The 21,155-nt window shown below is 41.4% G+C and overlaps 1 protein-coding gene across 4 annotated transcripts; it reads left to right on the plus strand.

Moving 5' to 3' along the window:
- Positions 1-131: 131 nt before the first annotated feature.
- Positions 132-21,040, plus strand: PASK (PAS domain containing serine/threonine kinase). 4 transcript variants are annotated; one of them, XM_075032336.1, is made up of 18 exons: positions 132-251; positions 691-904; positions 1,996-2,231; positions 3,195-3,365; positions 4,697-4,837; positions 5,409-5,543; positions 6,250-6,543; positions 6,892-7,054; positions 8,538-8,712; positions 9,925-11,240; positions 11,916-12,097; positions 14,029-14,196; positions 14,944-15,069; positions 15,668-15,802; positions 17,322-17,521; positions 18,962-19,095; positions 20,111-20,257; positions 20,465-21,040. In XM_075032336.1, the coding sequence occupies exons 2-18, from the start codon at positions 733-735 to the stop codon at positions 20,671-20,673; spliced, it is 4,104 nt and encodes a 1,367-aa protein (XP_074888437.1). In that variant the 5' UTR covers positions 132-251; positions 691-732; the 3' UTR covers positions 20,674-21,040. The 4 variants fall into 4 exon arrangements, with proteins under 4 accessions (XP_074888437.1, XP_074888438.1, XP_074888439.1 ...); XM_075032337.1 differs by lacking the exon at positions 15,668-15,802; XM_075032338.1 differs by lacking the exon at positions 14,029-14,196.
- Positions 21,041-21,155: the final 115 nt, after the last annotated feature.

Below are 21,155 nucleotides of genomic sequence, written 5' to 3' on the forward strand. Positions count from 1 at the left end.
CCTCGACTCCGGATCAGTTTTGCCTCCTCCCGCGCCGGCGCCCCATTGGCTCTCCTCCGTGCCGCTCTCCCACTGCCTTCGCTTATTGGGCGATGCGGCTGCCTAGTCCCGCCCCCTACTTCCTCGCGCCCGCTGGCTGTGTGGTGACCGGCCTGAGGAGTGGTGGCCGTGGCGGTGGCGGTGGCTGTCCTGGTGGGGCTGGGGTTGGGACCTGGACCGGAGCCGGGACCGGGACCGGGCCTTCACTGCCGGTGAGCTAGGGCTACAGCCCCGGGAGGGTGGACGGTGCGGGCGGCACCCTGGGTGGGAGAGGAGGAGGCTGTGCTACACTTGCTGACTCAAAACTGGGAATTACTTCCCAAATTACCAAAACTTTTGCTTTTAAAACGAGCAGGAATGGGGAGAGGGTGCACGCTGGGTGCTTGGTAGCTCTTACAGAAATATGGTGGACATGTCCTGTTGATCACAGGTATTCTATACCACCAGGGCAGGATAATAGTCAATACAGTCACCTTTGCACTAGCAACACAGACCAAAAGTTAATCGAACATGCAAGAACGAGCGGCGGTCTTGCTGTAACTTAACAGGGCTGTGCTTTGGGTTAGAAGGCATCGTTACCTGCCAGTGTCCCAAGCTGGGACTCAGTACCTGACTGTAAGGCTGACTGAATTTCTTATGTTTCTGTTACAGATCGTGGCTCCCTAGGTGTGGTGTGGCAACCAGAGCGTGACCATGGCAGCCGAGGCTTATAGCTCCTCTGAAGGGGGCCTTCGGCCTTCACCAATAGGCTTAGCCCTTGCTCTCTTGAATGACTCTGATAAGCTAAGTAGATCATACCCCTGGGACAGAAAAAGCAGGAAAAGTCAGCTCTCTGAACTCTGCCGTCTTAGAGCATCTCTTTCTGGTGAGCACAGTATTTTGAGATTGAGTGTCAGCAGTGAAGGTGATGTGTTTCAGACAGTTTCAGATCTTTCTCCTCCCCTCCCTCAAACCTAGAGAGAATAGCAATAAGTAGCTGCCAGAAAGCACTTGTTCAATAAGCATCTAAGACAGAAATTACTGCAGGCTGGGAGAATTTACAGGGGATGCATTGCTGGATTGGTGCTCTGCACTTGCACTTGTTCCTGGGCAACTTTTATTGGCTGCCATTGGACCATCCTGCCATCTTGTATTAGTATCTAAAACACGAAAAATTTCCCAATGAGGAGAAAGATGTTGTTATGCTGGATTCTGTTAGGAGGGGAAGAACTTTGCAGTTTACAATGCGTCTAGATCCAGGCCTTCCTTTTTTTTTAACATGGTGAGCCTATTCATACTGTATGCGGTGCATAAATGCAGAGATGTCCTTGTGATGAGTTGTTCATAATGCTTCTTCCAGTACTCCTAAAGCTTCAAAGGTGCTTACTGTTTTGGGAGTAGAGTGATGGCTTTTTTCTGCTATTGCCATTTCCCAGGGAAATGTTTTTTACAGGCAGAACCTTTGAAAATTTTAGTACAATCACTTGGCATTGTGTAACATAAAACATTGGTGTGGGCACAGATATTTCAGTGTCACGTCTTGTGAAGAGTTAATTAACTGGTTTCTGACTAATGCAGTATTTAATAAGGGCTTGAACACTTACTGTAATTATATTTAATAACAGTTTAAATTTTAACTTGAGGGATTTCAAAACCTTTTAAACTCATGTTAAGTGAAAAATAAAAGTTAACTAGTCTGGTTGAATCTTATGGATGTTGGCAATTTTTTTCTAGCCTACGGACTGAGTTTAATTGTTCCAGTGGCTGTGATTCAAAAAGATATGTTTGTTAGAATTGTTTCTGTTTTCTTTAGTTTCATTGATTTTATTTTATTGTAATTTCTTTAAAAATCTAGAAGCATATATTTTGGGATTATTTGACAGTTGCTTCAGCTGACAACTATTTTTTTTATTCATTCTTCTAATACTCCTGTAGTAGACTGTTATAGCTAAGTAGCTGATCTTTATCTTCTCACAGGGGAGAAATGGAGCTCTTACTGTTTGTCTTCACTGGCAGCTCGTAACATTTGTACTAGCAAAACTGGTAACTCATGGGCTCAATGGGCTTCTGCCTCTCTCTCCACTTCCATTGGAAGTTCTGCTTCTTGCTCCTTCTTGCATACCCTCGCCGTGGAGGAATCCAGCCAGCACCTCCCAACTGCTGCACGCAATCCAAACAAAGCCATCTTCACCGTGGATGTCAACACAACAGAGGTATTTGCAGTAGTAACTGCAAAACTAAGCAGGCTGTAACTGGTAGAGGTTGTATGACATCAGACAGGCTAAAATGCCTGTTGTTGTTACGTGTATCTGCAAGCAATCAGAGAGTCATGAAGGCATTTTATAGTCTATTCAAGCTCAGTAATCTTCTAAAGACTGACAATGCATTTATTTCCATTGCAGGTTGTAGTTAGCAAAATATGCAAGACCATATCAGAAGCACGCATGTCTTGAGTCTTTTTTCAGCTGTGAAGTGGCACGAGGGAAGAAAGGAAAGCAGAATGTTCTTCAAGCCTTATGTCTGTTAAGTGCCAACCCTGGGATGGGTTTGTGGTAGCACAAGGCCTCTTTATCTGCCCCAGTAAATATGCCTTTTGCATTGGGAGGAAGAGAATTTCTCTGTTTCTGTCCTGAGAGTAAACATTAATATAAAATTGAGTACTGAAAACTTTAAAGAGCTGTGCCATTTTTAGCTTGACCTGACAGTTTGAGCTTACCCATCTTAAAGGCATTTAATCCTGACTTGGTCACAGGCTTAAGTATGTCAATGACTGGTGTGATTACCTCATGCCTTCAGGTGTGGATAAAATTTTGTGGTCTGCCTAGGCTCTGCTTGCAAATACAACTTTGCAGTTTTGCCTCCATGGATGTAATTATTTAAATGACACAAGAAGCTGGAGCTGGTAGGCAGTTAAAAGAAAGCAGGAAACCTAAAAGAAAGCAATATCTCAAACCTCCTTAACCAAGAAAATGTGTGGGCAAGGGATGTCCTAGAATAAGAAGCTTTAGTGAACTGTTTTTGAAGAATTCAGATTTTTAAAGAACCCCTCCATTTCCACCAAGAAGAAGGGATATTATAAGACACTAAAGCAACAACATGAGGAGATGATTATCTATTAACAAAACTTACTGCTTTTATTCTTTGTTCTGTTTTGGTGGTTTTTTCTGCTTTTCTAGATCCTAGTGGCTAATGACAAAGCCTGCAAGCTGCTTGGGTGCAGTAGTCAGGAAGTCATTGGTCAAAAGCTGTCCTGCTTGATATCCAAATCCAGTCAAGAAGTATGGGAAGCTGTGGGTGAGGAGTACATAGAAACTGATGAATGTTCATCGGTGGTTTCAGGAACTGTGGTACGTGACATGTTCAAGGAAATATTCCTAACCATATACAGTGGTTTTGTAGGCTTTCGTTTGGGGTTTTGGGGGTGTTTTTGACATTTGCAATATAATTTCCTGATATATTTAACTTTGTGGGCATTTGGCAATTATGTCATATGTAGGACCATTCGGTTTAAAAGTTTGCAGATGTGGGAATTCAAAGGCCAAAAGATGTTTTGGGAGGCACCTGTGAGAGCCTTGCAGCTGCTAATGTGTATAGTCATGATGACTTGACCAAATCAAAACTTAAAGGACATTAGATTTAAAAAAAATAAAATAAAATCAATATAGTTGCTTAACATGGAAAAACCTGTTATGGAAAAGTTCCAGATTGTCTGGTCTTTTAAAATATTTTAAAAATTATCTTAAATTGCATTGTGCATATTATAAAGTTGCAGGTCGGTCAAATACCGTGAAATGTCTGTGCCAAAACACCTAGTTGGTGCAAAAGAATGGAATTGATATTTTGCCTATAGTGGGGTTGTTTATTAAAGAACTGCATGAGAAATGTCTCAAAATTATTTTCTTTTGCTGCTTTTGTGAGCTGTCACTTGGAAAATGACCTCATATTCTTCCTGGTGTGTTATTTTTGTACTGAAATTGTCAGCATCTCGGAGCTTGATCTTCCTCAATTGGATATGGGGGGGTGGGGAAATATCTAAGTGTGATTCAGTGAAATCCAGGATTAAAATGAATTGTCTAATAAAGGCACTAATTCTAAGCCATAGCCATTCCAAGTACTTTATAGGAGTCACTGTGTAATTCATAAACCCATTCTGTCAGGATCACATAAAAATGATAAAAGGCTTGATATGAACACTGCAGGTTATGAGATAAGTAAACATTTTCTGATTTGAGGAGAATCTTCTCCTGTAAGCAATTAAACTGCTATTTTTGCAGCTGACAGTAAGAACTGTGTTACTAATGTGGAGTATTCATTAACGCCATGGGACATCCCTTAAATAAGGCACCTCTGAAAGGCACTTCTCACTGAATGCAAGGTATTAGATTGGCACATTTATTATGCTGAAGGAAATGCCTTTAGTCTTCCTGAGGCAGGGAGAGAAGATACAAAAGCAACAATGAAATTTTGTGTATGATCAGTGAATTATTTGCAAACCTTTTCATCTCTATATAAAAACTGTGTTTCTTCCAGTAAAAAACTAGTAAGTAGTCAAGAAATAATGTTTTTCTACCAATGATGGGGAGATATCCTGGCTCAATATCTTATTCTTGTTTGAAATTCTTGCTAAGTAACCACAGTCTTAGTAAATTCTGACTACATCTCTGAATCCTATGGAAAGGTGGATATTATAGGCCGTCTCAAAGAGAAGATCCCTGTCTCGGTCTGGCTGAGGCGAATAAGAAGCAAGGACAGCCAGTGTTGTGTGGTTGTGCTGGAACCAGTGGAAAGACTTTCAGCTTCTGTTTCCTTCAGGGTTGACGTGAGTGTTTTCCTAATGATCAAATCAGATGGCGGTTTGTGAGAGTTAATTTGTGAATGAAACATGTCTAAAAGCTAGCAGGCACATTACTGTTTGTGAACACGAAGTGTGTGCATAGCACTGCCTGAAACCGGTATTGCATGTGCAGGACCTGTGCATATTTCTCCCATGCATCTCGTCTTGACGTATTCAACAAGTCACATTAAAATTCACTGTCTGTTGCCCATGGACATCTTAGACTTGAACAGTGACAGTTCGGCAGGGGGTTGCTTATTCATGGCAGGGGTGCCCTTGTGAAGGGATCAGCTTGCTCAGGAAAAGTTCTTTGAGGAGCATTGGACTCCCCTGCTTCTCCCCTGCAGCAAAGGGCAGGGTCTCTGCACGATAATGTCGGAGAAGTGTTGCATTATGCTATGTCTGCTTTTACTGAGGTAGCTGTATCCATGAGGAGACTGCAGAATGAAACTTCCTGCCGTTTGCTTAGATATTTGCAGAAACTGTTGTTAAAGGATTGAGTGGACTGTGGCTAAAATGCTAAAATTAAAATAGTCCCGTAAATTTTCTTCCTAAGGGAGAGATTACATCATGTGACCTCCTTTTTGCCCATCTCCATGGCTACCCAACATTGGAAGAAGTAGTTGGGCTCCACATAAAGGACCTGATTCCTTCTGTGCAGATCCCTCCTCTAGACAAAAAAATCCCAAAGGTATAGTATCAGCACCAACCATGTTCTTCCATACCCTTCCCATCTGGAACATAGGGGCACACTCTTTTCCCTCCTTATGTAACAGAAGAAAGCCTTTTCAGAGAGAAGCGTAAGTCCCCTGAAAAAGGGTATGCTGTTTATTCATGGAGCTGCTGTCTGAATATTTCCTAACTAGGAATGAGACCAAGCCCTGACCTGTCACTGTGGAATCTGTCCTGGTGAAAGACACTTTTCTCCAATCCTGGTTTTATAAGAAACCATGCTCTCTCTCTCAGCTCCCTAAAATTCCTTTGAATTCTTTAGCCCGTTTCAGTCACGTCTTTCTGAGGAGTGAAAGTCTAAAGAATACCCAGATCTTGCAAATGCCAATATAGTTGGCATTTGCATGGCATTCAACTATCTAGGCAGCTAGATAGTCGAAAGAGGCCTTATTAATGCCTCATTTGCTGAAAAGCTGCAGCATGGACTTTCCTGGTCTTAATCATCAGGATATTCACACAGGAGTTCAACACTGGATTCTAAATACTTAGAAAACCAGACTTGGTTTTTTGATATTCACAGGATTGGTTCATTTTTCTTTTCCTGCTCCTTTTTCCTGAGAATGTTGCTGTGTAATTTTATATCAGTACTGAATAAAACCAAAACATTTGGTTAGTTAGAGATTTTCTGTTTGTTTGGGGTTTGGGTTTTTTTTGCTTTAATTTAGAACCTCAGGATCCAGCGAGCTGTAGGCCGATCCAGAGAGGGTAATGCATTTCCTCTCAGTTTAAAGCTGCAAGTAAGCCTTCTGGAGGAGGACCAAGCAGCAGTGCAGAAAGATGGTGTCCCGCAGACAGAAAAAGAAGGCTCTTTCACAGGCTATCATTACTCTGCTGCAGTCGTGGTTTTCTCCACCATCAGTGGTCTTGTTACTGTCGAGTCAGATGGAACCATCTGTGGCATCAAGGATAGTTTTGCTTTAATGCTCTTCGGCTATGAGAAGAAAGAACTGTTGGGAAAGGTAAGGTAGGAGTTTTAATCCCTCCCAAAAGACTGCTACGTATGGCAGCATATCCATTGGAATTGTAAAGTTGTCTTTTACACTTGTTTCTGTCTGTCACAAAACCTCTGTGTTTCATGTGTCGGCGAGTGAGTTGTCGGATGATATGCAAATTCCCTTGCTGTAACTGCTAAGTCTTGCAGTGCTGAGGAGCTAGTATGGATTTCAAGTACATGTCCTCCATCAGTCAGGTGGATCACTTTTGCCTGGCTATTCATCAGAATCAGGTCCACAAACATGGATTGTTAGCATTTGCCCCCAACCTGTGAGAGTCAGCTTAGCTTTGTAATGTTTCATTCCGTGTTTTAGAACATTACATTCCTGATCCCTGGTTTCTATAACAACATGGAGAGAAGCAGTGACTATTCTTTGCCATTACCTCCTCTTGACGACTCCATGGGGACAGAGGGTGAGTGCATCTTTGAAGATGTTACTGCCTGCCATACAACTGGCTCTGGCTGCTGGAACAAAGGTAAAATGAATAGAGACGAGAGATTTGCCTATGAACATGGGAACATGATTTGTAAAAGCAGCGTACCTCCGTGCAGTTTTTAAATTGGATTTCCACTGTAACCTAAGGCAAACAGAATTGTTCACCTAAGGTTGTGCTTCTCTCTTTGTTGCTAAGAAGATGAAACTGAATATCCAAGTTGGAAATTACACTGTTAATAGAGAATGCTTTGTATTTAACGAGCACTTCCCTTTCTCTCCCTCCCCTGTTAGGCTATCTCTGAGTATTTTAAGACGTGTAAAATATAGCTTTTGTGACAGTACTGCAGCGGAACTGTAGATACTTAGGACTAATATTTTAAGGAAGAATTCTAATATTCTTCTGAATTGGTTCATGTTGGTGGCTAATATTCAATGTTACGTTGCTGTGGTGTTTCTGTTAGGAGTCATCGCATATTCCTCTGATGCACTTCGCTGCATTTACAAAGAATTTGTCAAAATTGTATTTCTCTGAACACAACAGGAATAAACAGAAGCAAGGAAGCCTCATGTCTCCAAATCTGTCTTTCCAGCTAACTCTGCCCAAAACAGAGAACACAAGGAAGTGCATACTTTCATCTGTATTGCAAAAGATCTTTCATGCTGGTTTTGCCTCTTTCATTTCTTTTTTCCCCTGTTTTCTTTTTCTCTTTTCTTTGCTTAGAAATGCAAATCTGCATTGAAACCAATGCACACTACTGGAACAAAGAAGAGTTAGTAGACAGTATGCAATTTCTTAGGTAATTCTTTGATGAAGTGATGCCTCTAATCTAGGAGTAATTCAGTTCTTCAGTGAGGAAGCATTGTTGGCATTCAGCCTTTACTAAATGGAAGGATGTTTCTAGATTCAAGTCTAGATTTGTTCACTCATTAACAATACTTAGTTTGCTTCATCTTACAGACTTATGTTTTTCTCTTTTGATCTGTTGTCACTGGGGAAGGAAGGAAGTTCTTGTCTTAGTCTTTCTCTTAAACATATTTAGACTGTATGCTTTTTGTCTTGCAATTTCAGTGAGTTATATAAATGCAGTCTAAACCTTTTCATTTTAAGTGTTTGGAATGGAGAGTGTATGTGTGTTTTCATTGGTTTGGGGGTTTTTTGCTGCTGCTATTTGTATGATCATTTTATTTCCAGATTTTGTATGGTCATTGGCCTTTTTTTAGGTCTCTGAACTTCAATCCAAGTAGCTAACCCAGAAGGCTAATACTTGTCCAAGAGCTTTGATAGGAAGGCAAATTTTAGCAGCCCTGAAACATTTAGATTCCTGCATGTGATGACTTCTCAGGCCGAAGTAGAGTGGAGTGCTCACATTTGCACCACTTTGCCTTAATCAAGTCTTTTATACTCAATTCCTTCGGGACGAGACAGACCAAGGCAGTTCCAAGATTGTTTTTAATCGCTGTAGTCTCTGAAGCCTAAACAAAAAAGGCTAAGTTGGTATGGTTTTGTTTCTTGTTTGGTACAGACAGCAGCTTCTTGGCTGCATCTTTAGCAAGCCTTCTGTCAAGAGATGAAGAGCAGGAATTGCAACAAAGACACGAAGACGATAAATTAATACATGATGAAACTAAACAAAAGAATGGGACTGGTTTATTTTCTACTCTCTCACCTCCTGCAGTGGCATCCACACCCTCTAATAGGTAGGCATTTCATGGACTGCATATTCACTTTAAAAAATTAAGAGCCATGGTGGCAATCATCAGCAAAAACTGTTTTTTCACCTCTATGTTGTCTGTGGGAAGGTGTAATAAGACCCTTCCACACTTTGCTCTCTTTAGAATCTGAGCACTATTTGCAAGACAGGTTGAGTTTTGCCTACCTTAGATTTTTGTTTAGATCTGTACAATCTACAGTTGTAAAGTTATAGGAGTTTCATCTCTAACGGCTACCAAATGCTTCACCCAAGCTAGGGAAGGTAATTAGGTTCTATCTTTGCTAGATCAGAAGCAGTGGATGTTTATCTCCTTCCATGGTATCCACCACCAGCTGGTGTTGCACTGAAGCCAGCTTACCTGGAATGAATTCTAAATGTTATTCCTTCCAGCACTCAGTGTAACTGTCAGGTCATCCATTAAAACAGGGTACTGTGTTACTTAAGTCCAGCCATTTTTATTGTACCTTTTCAGGTTTTTTTCCTGTTAGGAGGTTAGAAGTTCTGCACAAGTACCTATATGATGCACATGGTTTATCTTAAGTTAAATATTAGGCCTTCCACATTAACAGTTCTAACCCTCAAAAAATATTTACTGCCCTTTTTAATATATAGACTATTACAGCACAGTTCTTGCTGCTTTTTAAAGACACTGACAGTCTCATTGTTTCCTTGTGCTCTCTTGGGTTTATGCCTCTCATGTCATAATTGGATTGTAAGTGCTCTGCTGCATGGATTGTTTTGCTACTCTGCATTTTTAGTAATAGAAATGTTTGTAAAATACTTTGTGCTATGGGTTTCAGTGAACCATGGTTAAATTGATGGATGGGGACATCCATCTTCTGTTGGACAGACAAGGGATCTTCTGTTCTCAAGACTAGAAGTATCCTGCCACGTGTACTGGCTTTTTGTTGTGGTGAAGGATCTTTGATATATATTTAGAAATTAAGCTAGAGAAGGACATAATCCGTAGGGAAAGAGTGCCATTCGAGTGTACCTGCTCTTCTTTGGCCAAGATGGAATTTGTTAGGATTTTGGATGCCTGTGCCAATAGCTTTCTGCCTTTTTCTTTTAAACTTAAAACAATTGGTGCAGGTTTTAAACAGTGACCATGGTAATGGAAGAGTGGATTGTATACAGTATGACAGTTTTCTCATTCTTTTGTCATCATGATATCACTAATAACTTTGAATCCTTGCAGCAAAGACAGCATTGCTACCAATGACCTGTCAGCCCACCATAGAGAGCCTTACCCTGAAACCTGGCTTGACAGAATCAGAGCAGTGGAACAGTGTAGAACAGTGGAAATGGCAGGATCAAATAATTCTGAAAAGATGCTCTCTGCAAGGCTCTCTCCCATGTCATCTGATTCAGAACAGTTGGATTTAGGTCAGAACATGAAGATTACAGTAAGAAGCAGTGACAGTGCAGTATCTGGTGCATCTGAGACTCAAAATGCCAGTGAGACTAGTATCTTGCCTAACCAACTACAAGTTTGTCATCAAGACCTCAAGGAAGTAAATTGTCAGCAGGTCTATAGATTACCGTATGAAATGCTGAAGCATCAGCATTCCACTGATGCCTGGGAACAGGCTTCTTCAGCAAATGTTGCCTGGTCGCCTGTTTGTTCTAGACTAGAAGGCAATCTAGATACTGCATCCTATGGCCCAATTAAGCTGTCTTCTGATGTTACTTGTAACTCACCTGGAACACCAACAATAGATGAACCATTGTCTGGGGCAACACTGGACTACCAACAAGGCTTTCAAAGCCACATGGTTACAGAGCAGCTGTCAAAAACAAACTTGATGTGTGATGCAAAACATTCCAGCCTTGAGCATGTTGTTGTTGAAAACTGCCTGCTAAATGATGCTTCATCCTTCTTTGCAAATGGAAGAAATATTATCCATGATGTTTGCTCGGGAAATAAAATGGGTTGCAGTGCTTCTGCACCAGGAGTTGCCACATCCTCTGAAGATGTTAAAGAATCAGACACTGAGCTGAACTGTGTTTGCTCTGGTCTTGAGGTACTGGGTCTGAATATTGATGTCAAGGAGAACTCAGACAATTGTTTAGGTATTACTGCAGCTCTTGCAGGAGCATCCTCCACTAATGCAGCAGACTTGGCTGTAGGCAATATGCTAACTCAGAAAAACAGTGCCTTTTCAACTGGGCAAGAAAGGCAGCTGTTGAATGGTGTTGCCATAGAAGATGGTTCTGGGTGGCTGGCCTCCCGAAGGCATGTAGAAGACTCTGAGGAATCCTCCAAAGCACTTCTTGAGAAGCCTGAAACTCTTGCAGAGACTGGGGGGGACAACTTCAACAGAAACCCACTGAAAAGCAAAGGTAGTCCTGAAGAAGACTGCCAGTTGCATGGGCAGCAAAATATGGAGATAAAAGTAACATCGACCCCAGTGAAACAAGAAGGAAGGCTGAATCCAGCAGCTCCTTTGACCTTGGAGATTCTAGAAGGCAGCTACACTGGGAATTGCTGCCACAGAGATGGTTCACAATTAAGTAAGTTAAACCTATTTCTCCCCTTCCCACAACTTTTATTGGGGTGCTCTTTTTCACCCACATTTTTGCAGAAGGCAGACAGTTCTGTTTAGAAGCTCACAGTGGAGAGGAAGGAAGAAGCTGTAGCATCCAGGAAGAAAAAATGGTATTTAAGTCTACTCGGAGGGTATTGGAAAAGCAGGTCGTATAAAATACAAAGCTACTAAGAAATTAATCCAGACTGAATGGTCAGAAATATTCTTAAAACACAATTAAAAGATTTGAACCTGATAACTTCTTCTGAACAGAAAATACAAAGTCCATTGTAAAACTTGTATTTAAATTGTATAATGGAATGTTTCCTTTACTCCTTCAGCTGGATTCTGTGGCTTGTTGTATAAAATCCTCATTTTTATGTAATTTAGACTAACGATGTGAAATTAATAATCACAATCAGACACTGACAAAAGTTTCTGCTGGGGGGTGGGAACTATGGAGATAGCCGCCAAGTATCTCTAGAATAGCTGTGCTTTTGTCGGCCCCTCTGATGATTCCTTACTGAGTAGGTGTTCCTCAAATGAATAATGGAGGAATTCATTTTGTTAAGAGCTCAGAATTCTGTCCTAAAAGGTCTGTTGTCTCATTCAACACTAAAGTTTCATTCTACCATTTTAACTTCCTCACCTGTTTCTACAGGTATACTCTTTGAAGTGAAACGTGTAGAACTGCAGGGCTGCGCCATACTTTTCTGTGTCTGGGTGGTGAAAGACCTTCTACAGAGCCAGAAGGAAGCTGTAGCAAAGAGACAGCTTTTGCTCTCCAGTCTAGCAAGCTCTGCCCAGTCTATTGCTGATCTTTCCACAAATAATCTTGGAGAAGTAAGAAATCCTACCATTGTATAATTCTCTCCTTGTTTGACTGTTAAGCTGAAGCTAAAGTCAAAAAGTTTTCCAATTAAAATAATGTCATGAGGTGGTGGGTGAATATTGCTGTTTCTTTGTTTCCCTATTTTTATGTCAAAAGAAATGTTTCAAATTGCTATTTTGTAACATTTCCAGTAGTGTGTGTTTGGCTTAGTGTAGTTACCTTTCCAGTCTGAACAATGAAAGCACTTCATTTAAAATTTGTTCTTAGTCTGGTTTAAGTACATCTACAATAGAAGTCTGCACCAATGTGGTGAGATTAATTTGTAAACGAATGCAATCACACTGGCACCAATGACACAACATTATTTAAAGAGGAAATACTAGGCTGAAAACTTCCCTTGACTAACTTGTGTCAACAAAAGAAAACTGCAGTTTTTAGCTGCCTCCTGAGATGCTGCATTTGGGATAGTGTTCAGAAAGCTAACACCGCATAGCTTAATGGTAGGTACATGTCAATGCCATAAAATCCAAACACAGAACTGCTCAGGCCTGCTTTTTAGTTAGTAGTGGGGTGTAAAACTGACAGTACTTTGACCAAGGCTGTAGAGGACAATGGTATCTTTAATCAATTGAAATAGCTAATGGTGATCTTCTAGATCCATTGAATAAATGTAAGCATTCCCTAGATCTTTACGTAGCTGGATTTTGTGATGACCTTAACAGAGAAGTACATACATATTTAGGTATCACTTGTGTAACACATATAGTGGTGACAGTTTCAAACTACAGGAGATTCTAAGGAGCTGCTGTTTATTGAAATGTACTGCAAATTAGAGATGTAGTTTCTTTCCTGTCTCACTTTTAATCAGTGAGCTGGAAAATAAAGTAGATATTTGAGTAAAAAGCTTGGCTATTGGCAAAACTTGCTATTTGGAATATTTTTTATGAGACCTTTGAGAGCTGAGTAATAAGGCGGCTCTTGTTTACCTTTTAGAAAATCATCTTCCATGTACATGCACATGTATGTTGAAACACAAGCAGTTCTGATCATTTCATGTATAACTCCAAATTTCACTATTCCAAACAAACGCCCCCATGAGATTTGTTGTGTTTCCTGTCAGTATGTGATAAAGATGTTATATAACATCTAAAGTTGTTCGATGCTATGTATAACGTGAAGATGTTGTCATGCATTTTGGACACCATCTTTGGTGGAGAAACGTAATGATTGCTGAGACAAACAACCCCAAGTCCTATCCTCAGAGCAAGAAAACTTCTGTTGTGTTTAATTTCTCATGCAGCATTGCAGGCCTTGGTAGGAAGGCATGTGACGTTTCTTTACTAGGGATTTTACTGGGGTGTTAAAATTTAGGAGGGTATGCCTTGAACTTGTTTGCTCTTTGTGTCTGCTGAGAGACCAATCTACAGAACTGAAATGCTTGCCAGCATTGCCAGAAAGTTTGGTAAACACTGGTAATTTAATATACTAACTCTTTTTAGGTTAGGTTACTGAGGCAAATAGAAAGTGTCAAATTTATAGACAGGGCTTAAAGCAGCACCTTTTTAGTTCTGTCCATCTAGAATACACTTACGTGGAAAAATTACAACATTGGAAGTAACCTACTTTTTCTTCATCAAATAAAGTTATCATTTGGTGATAGACCACAATTAATTCATTTTCCTACTTGCACAGAGAGTTTTGTGTAAGCATTTAAGGTGCATATGTTTCTGTTTTCTTTACGTTTCTCTGAATTAAGCAGTATTTGTAGCTGCTGAGAGCTGACTGTTGACTTGTCTTGTATGGTGGTTACATCAACATACAGTTCTTGCTATCAAAACCAAAGATCACTTACTCCTTTTAGCTATTCTTGCAGGTGTGTATAAACATGATTCTGTGGCTTGCTCATTTTTTTTCTTGCTATGTTTTTTTTACCTGTACCTAGTCCATCAGATCAACCTCACTTTTTGAGAATTCCCGAAGAGCTGAAGAGCTTGAAGGATTAAGGGCATGTGAGGGAGAATACGCAAAAAATTACAACACTCTCCATCTTATTGGCAAAGGATCTTTTGGCTTTGTCTGGACTGCCAGGGGCAAGAAAGATCACCAGGAGGTTAAATATTTCTTTTAGATGTCGTTGCAATAAGTATTTAGGATAAACTGAAAGATTAGAGTGTTCGTATTCTGTCAACACTACACTATTAAAAGCTGCTATTTGGTAGATTGGGGTTTTCCTTTGTTTAAACAGAAATCTGAAATCACTAACCTCATGGAAACAGGACAGCAAAATGTTTGCATTGGTGTAGTATATGAATGTTACCTAAGACAACAGGCACAGAATAAGTCTGACCATGTAGCTAATTTAACCAGTTGAAAGAAGTATACATTAAGCTTAACAGAATTACAGGTTTTAGTCTTCCGTTACTAAAGAGAATGACAAATTTCAACCATGCCACGACTCAAGAATGTGGAGTAGACATGTTGAGGTTATGGGACCCTCCTCTTTATCAGCAGAAGTATTTTGGGTGTTGAGTGGCAAGCTCTCATGTTTCTCTGCATGGATGTCAAGTGCTCATTTCCCTCCACTGCACCCCTATGCCAGAAGTCACCACTGCTGTAACTGGGTTGATAAGAGAACTGGCCTGTCAAAGCCTTTGCAATTCGGAGCATCAATAAAAAGAAAATAGATATATTCCATTTCTGTGCATCATTTAGCTTCTAAGATACTATAAGCAATGCACATTAGGTTACTTCTGTCCTTCTAGTAATATGAGTCACTAATGTTTTTCCTGGAAATTAACTTACCAAACACTTAAAGCCATACTTTTGCAGGTGATGCTGAATTCTCTTGTCTGTCTAGGTTGTTGTAAAGTTCATCTGGAAGGAGAGGGTGCTTGAGGACTGCTGGGTAGATGATCCTGATCTGGGGAGAGTTACTCAAGAAATTGCAATCCTGTTGAAGCTGCAGCACCCCAGTATCATTAAGGTACAGTGAACTCAGAGTGAATGCAGTTTGAACTTTAAATACTTGGTGTCTCGTGTTACTCTTCAGGAGTGAGGAAGTGTCCTGTATTAAATCTACCTTTGCAGGAAAGAAAGGAACCCACCTGTCCTGCTGTGTTTTGGAGGGTATTTTACAGCAGACTTGCTTGCTTTGACACTTTTACCCCAAATACTTGATGTAAACATAGATCTGAAGGTGTGACTCTTAACAGAAAAAAAAGCCTGTACGTTATTTCAAGATGATACAATTCATATCTTAGAAGTGCGATGTCACATCTGAATGTATACTAGTTCAGTAAATAATCTGGATACATATCTTGATTCCTCTTCTTTGTTTTGGGGTTGTTGGTTTTGTTGTTTTGGGTTTTTTCCCCCCTGAAAGAGAATTCCTCTTGGTATTAATTCTGCTCTCAGTTTTAATTATGCTGTCTTTTCAGGAAACATTTGTGCTCAGTGAAATGAGACTTCAAAGACTGTAATATACGTTGATTAAATCTCCAAGAGGAGAGCAGTGTTTGTTTAAAAAAAAAAAAAGGCAGTTTGAGGATGAAGCACATTTTTAAAAAAAGTGTTATTTATAGGTGCTGGATGTATTTGAAAATGAGCACTTCTTCCAGCTGGTGATGGAGAAGCATGGATCTGGTCTGGATCTCTTTACATTCATTGATAATCAGCCTAACTTGGATGAGCCATTAGCAAGCTATATATTCAGACAGGTGAGAGCTGGGAATGTATAGTTGCTATGTGCAGGTGAGATTTGGTTAATATAAGAACCAGGACCCTATTTCACTCAAAAGAATTACTGGCTAATCAGCAGGCATGCTGAATCAGTCATGCTCAATACCTGCAGAACTTTTCCTCATTATTCTGTAGAGCTGATTTCTAGCTAACTGAACTGCTACCTGCAGAAACCTTTTCAAGGTTTACTTAGAAGCCTGTAACAAAGAAACCTTTACAGGACCTTACTTCATATGAGGGTTTCCTGTAGAGCCATTGCCTCTTGGCTGTGACGGTAGCAGCACACACCCCCTGTCACCTGGATGCCCATTCCTGTAGCAGTCACATTTCCTCTGTGGAAGGAGGAAAGTGCACAGAAGTTGCCCCAAGCCTCACTAAAAGCCATGCTTTTACTTTGATAGATGCTTGATTTAGATTGGTTATGGGGCTAAAGGGCTCTCCTCTTTTTAAGGAATTTAAAATCAAGAAATTATCTTGGATTTTAACGTGGCATAATGCAAAATAACTCAAGGTAGTTTACTGTGAGTCAGGAGCTCGCCTGAGAGCTGAATTGTCCTTTGTTCATTGAGTCAACCACAACAGCAGTCCTCAAGTAATTCCCCCTCACGTGTTTTGGAGTAAATTCCTTGCTCTAAGGTATGCAAGAATTACCTTGCACATGGTAATCCACCGCTGTGTCCACACTCCCTTTGCTGGGGGTACTGATGGAAGGTGGTAGCCAAAGTGATTCACCTTCTCGGTGTCTGCTGTGCAGTGTGTGTTCACAAATTCCAGTCCATAGTCCCTTTAGACTTCTGATGGATAAGCCCTTTTCCTAAACCAACCTGGAGTTTGTAGGGGTGCTTTGTTACTTCAGACCTGTACAGTATTTCTCTGCAGAGTGAGCTTTGTGTTATAAATAGAAACTTTTCTCCCTCAGCCATCTGCTTTTCTTGCTTAAATGTATTGTGGTAGGGATCACGATTGTCACCAAGGTGATATAATTCTGATGCTATTCTTAATTATGGCACTATAGCATGAATCGTGCAGCAAGAAGAATGGAATTTAGGAGTGACTATATTATTTATACCAAACATCACTCTTAAATGCTTTGTCATCCTGCAGTATTGGAGGCACACAGTAATATCCTTCTGGAGAAATCAAAGGACCCTCCAAATGAAGCTGGGATAAAAATAGAGTAACCTGCAGGATTGTAACAGTAAGCTCTGATGCTTCTAACCAAAAAAACAAGTGCATCGTGACTACAGCATGCCATCTTCCTGCACATTTGTGAGAGGAAAGCAAAGGCTTTTTTAAGTCTCTCTCCCAAGAGCGTTGTAACACCCACTGCAGCAATGCTGACCGGCATGCCCAAGTTCGTTTCCAGCTACCAAAATCAGGATCTGTATCTTGTTTATACAGTGCCAAAACGTGGCTATTGGAACTCTGTGATGCTATGTAGATTGTCCAGAAGGACACCTCTGTGTAGTAACACCTAGTTCTTTCCTCCTCTTTCAGCTTGTATCAGCTGTTGGGTATCTCCACTGTAGAAACATCCTTCACAGAGATATCAAGGATGAAAACATTGTCATTGCTGAAGATTTCACAATTAAATTAGTGGACTTTGGTTCAGCTGCTTACCTGGAACCCGGCAAATTGTTTTATACCTTCTGTGGGACAATTGAATACTGCTCACCAGAAGTGCTGTCTGGCAAACCGTATGTCACCCTCTGAAAAGTAATTTTTGTGTCCATCACACCAAAAAAATGCATGTGCAGGGCTGGAATATAGAAGCCAAGCTGCTTTGCCATTGGTGCTCTGCTAGAGTATCTAACTGTGGAAAACTGCAGTGAGATTTAGGGCACTTGCAGTGACAGAAATTACTTGTAAAGGTTTGAATGCATACAAAGTTGTTTCTGACTAAGTCTGTCGACAGGCTTTCTTATTCTGGTCAGATGTTTTGCAAAGCCTTGTACTAATGTTTGTCCTACTGCAGAGCTGAGTTCAAGAACAAGCCTATGATTGTAATTTCCAGCCTGGTAGAAGAGTCTGGATGAGTTGTGTTGTGACTTGAATGTGTCCTATTTCCTTAATCTTTCACAATATGTACATCAGCTTGCTAACCTTCTCTTCATACCTGCGTATGAACACACTGACATGTCTCTACCAAAAACTGCTCTTCTAGAGAGGTGGTATAAGCAAGTATTGCTGTGTAACATCTGCTCCTTCCCATGCCTGGGTTTTATACTTCTCCCACTCTCATCTCGTCTGTTCCCTTCTATCCTACTTGCTTCCCTGTATGAATTTTTGCAGTTTGACCATTGTTCATCTCCCCGTTGATTTTTGTGCTCCTCTGGACTCAAGGGTTCTTCCCTTGCAGCTTGTCTTGCTATCTTGGACGTGCTGCCCAAATCTTAGCTGTCTTTTCCCTTTTCTCTCCTTCTCCGAGTGCTCTTTACGTGGCGGCTGGTGGTCTCACACACACTCCTGGAGGGAAGCCTTCCCATCACAGGGGTGTAAAAATTAATTGTACGTACAAGTATGTTATCTTGCTCTCGTTTCACAGCTGTTTTCATGGGTCGTTCAGGCAGCTCCTCTTAATGGGGCGGGGGGAAAATGCTATGCAAGGAGGAGAGGAAATCCCTGCTGGGCATGAGATGGAAGATGAAGCAGTGCTGCCCTGGGAATTCAGCCTGTTCCTGTGTGAAGAAACTGACCCTTTTTATCAGATGGTGTCTAGATAGTTAATATTTATTTCCAAGTAACTTCTGTTTTGAAAGGGATGGAAGGAGGCAAATGGGATTTCACCGAAGTGTCTGCTCTTCCAGTTAAATGTTTACTTTATATTTGTGGCTTATGGTGGAGAAGGAGGAGGCTTAAGTTCTCTTGTCACCAGCTTACGCGTGTGGAAGTCTAGGTGCATATTATACATACTCATCAACCAAAACTGGTCAGCTGATCTTTGGTTGTTTTTCTTTCATGGAGAAGTGTAATACAGACTTCTCAAAAACACATGAGAACCTTATTAGAATTCTCACAAGCTTCTTATGTTAAAAATTGGAAATAAGGGCTATCAGCCACCTTTTTTTCTCTTTACTTTCTTTAGCACGCTATTACGTATTTGCAGTCTGAGTTTATGCAAGTTTATGTCTGCATAGGTACTATGGCCCTGAGCTGGAGATGTGGTCACTTGGTGTCACGCTTTACACCCTAGTACTGGGAGAGAATCCCTTCTGCGAGCTGGAGGAGGCTATGGCAGCTGTCCTGAATCCTCCTCGGCCTGTGTCAAAAGGTGAATTTTTCCTATTTGCTTTTCTAGAGGAGCAGATCTCTTGGGAAAGTATGCGCGGTATTTATTCCCCGGAAATAAAGGGGAAGACTAAAAAGTGCTTCCAAATGTGCTCTGCAATTTTAAAAGCTGCTCACTGAAGCAGAGTTATCTGAGGTATCCTTTTTGGGCAAGTTCTGCAGTTCTTCATGCCTGCAATGAACACAGCTATCTGCCCTATGTGTTATTAGTTTCAAATTCCAGGCCTCTCATTTGTTACAATGACCCAGCCTATCAGCTTGTGAAGCTTCAGTGAGGTTTATACCTGAGAAAACCAGAACAAATAATGCCTGATGGGAAGGTTCGCTCTAGTAGATAACTTTTAAGATCAATAATAGCACCCATGTAACACTAATGCAAGTTTTACCTCACTTGAACTATTGCCAATCAATGCCATGTCACTTTTGGGATGGATGATAATGTGTTAATTTATCATTTCCAAATTAATTCTATGCCTTGACCTCACAGGAAAGATACATTGGCCTTGTTTTCTGTTGGAGGTATAGAAAACTAATTGCATGTCAGGCTAAAGCAATCTTCATCAGCAAGTCCTCTGGGGTCCTTGAGAGCACTGTGGTTATACAGCTTCAGGGTGCCGCAATAGACTGGTAAATTCTGGAAGCTTTCCCTGAACGCTGAGTGCACCTTTAATCACAGATCAAATGGGGGATGACTGCAGGACAAGACTGGGCTTGGAAGCGGTGGGCCAGGGTTGCCTCTGTGGCATTTGTTTCTATTTCTGTCCTCGTCGGTGTCAACTCTGCTCTTGATCCTCTCTTTTCCCAACCTGGAAATCTCAGGTCATTCCCAGAGCTGAGCACACATGACTAAAGGCTGTGGGAGAACAGTACTGCACAAGGGATTAACAAGGAGGACTTGTAATTAAAATCTGCATCCTTTGGATACGGACCATGTCTTGCATTCCCAGCATGCCTAAAACACAGCTTGAGCCATTCCTCTTACTGCTGTCTCTCCCCAGGTCTCATGGATCTCATCACCGGGCTTTTGCACCCTATTCCGGAGCAGCGCACAACTCTAGCCATGTTAGCAGAGGATTGTTGGCTGAAGCAGCCTGTGAACCTGGGTGCTTATAGCTGGGAAGAGGTGTACATCTCTGCTGAGACAGGTGAGACATTGCTCTGAAGGCTTTCTCCTCCACCCGCGGCCCGCCAGGCACACAGGAATGACTTATAAGAGAAGACTGAGCTATGGTTAGCAAGATGCTTCTCACCAGAAGGTCACCTGCTGATATCCAGATGTGCTCAGTTTGAAGGCGTGCCCATTGTCCAGCAGGACCTATGGATCACCCCTCGCTGTTTGTCTTTCTCCCTAGAAAGCAGCAGATTCCGAAACAGTTCCAGCGAGCATGCACACAGAGACAGGCTCCCCGCTCCACGCATGGAGAGTGAGCCGTGCTTGAATGGTCCCAGCTGTGAGCGTGCAGACCCTTGCTGGGAAGAAGCAGCAGCAGCTGTGGAGTGCCAGGGCTCAGCTCTGGGCCATTGTGGCCATCCCTCTCCACTGCGCCCCATGGAACAGTAACTCCCTTACTACAGGGGACACGCTCAAGAACCAACAGGAATTAATTGTAAGCGCTTCTCTCTTGCAGAAAGATTGCTGCTGCTTCTCTCTTGTAGAAAGATCTGGTGGTCAGCACTGAGCAGTAGGCAGGGCTGCTCTGCCTGGGCAGGATTCTTCTAGAAAAGCTTCTCGCTAATAATTGTTTAGAATTATTCTTATACAGGATGTGTTTTAAAGCTGAGAGGCGAAGATTTCAATGTCTTCTTTAAATTGGTCATAAGTTAGAATGTATTTTTATTGCCTGTTTTTACTTTTTATATGTAGTTTCACTCTTTCTGAAAAGTGAACGAATAAACGTCGACTGCCCTCTGCATGTTGATGGGAGTTTGTGCGCACAAACGATGCCTCAAAAGCAGACACAGAACTGCATGATGTAGGGTTTCCCTCCCTCCCCCCTTTTTTTGGGGGGGGTCAAAGAATACTGGAAAGAAAAGCGGACTTCC

The sequence above is a fragment of the Buteo buteo genome, chromosome 7 (genome assembly GCF_964188355.1).
Source record: "Buteo buteo chromosome 7, bButBut1.hap1.1, whole genome shotgun sequence".
In the NCBI taxonomy this organism is placed as follows: domain Eukaryota; kingdom Metazoa; phylum Chordata; class Aves; order Accipitriformes; family Accipitridae; genus Buteo; species Buteo buteo.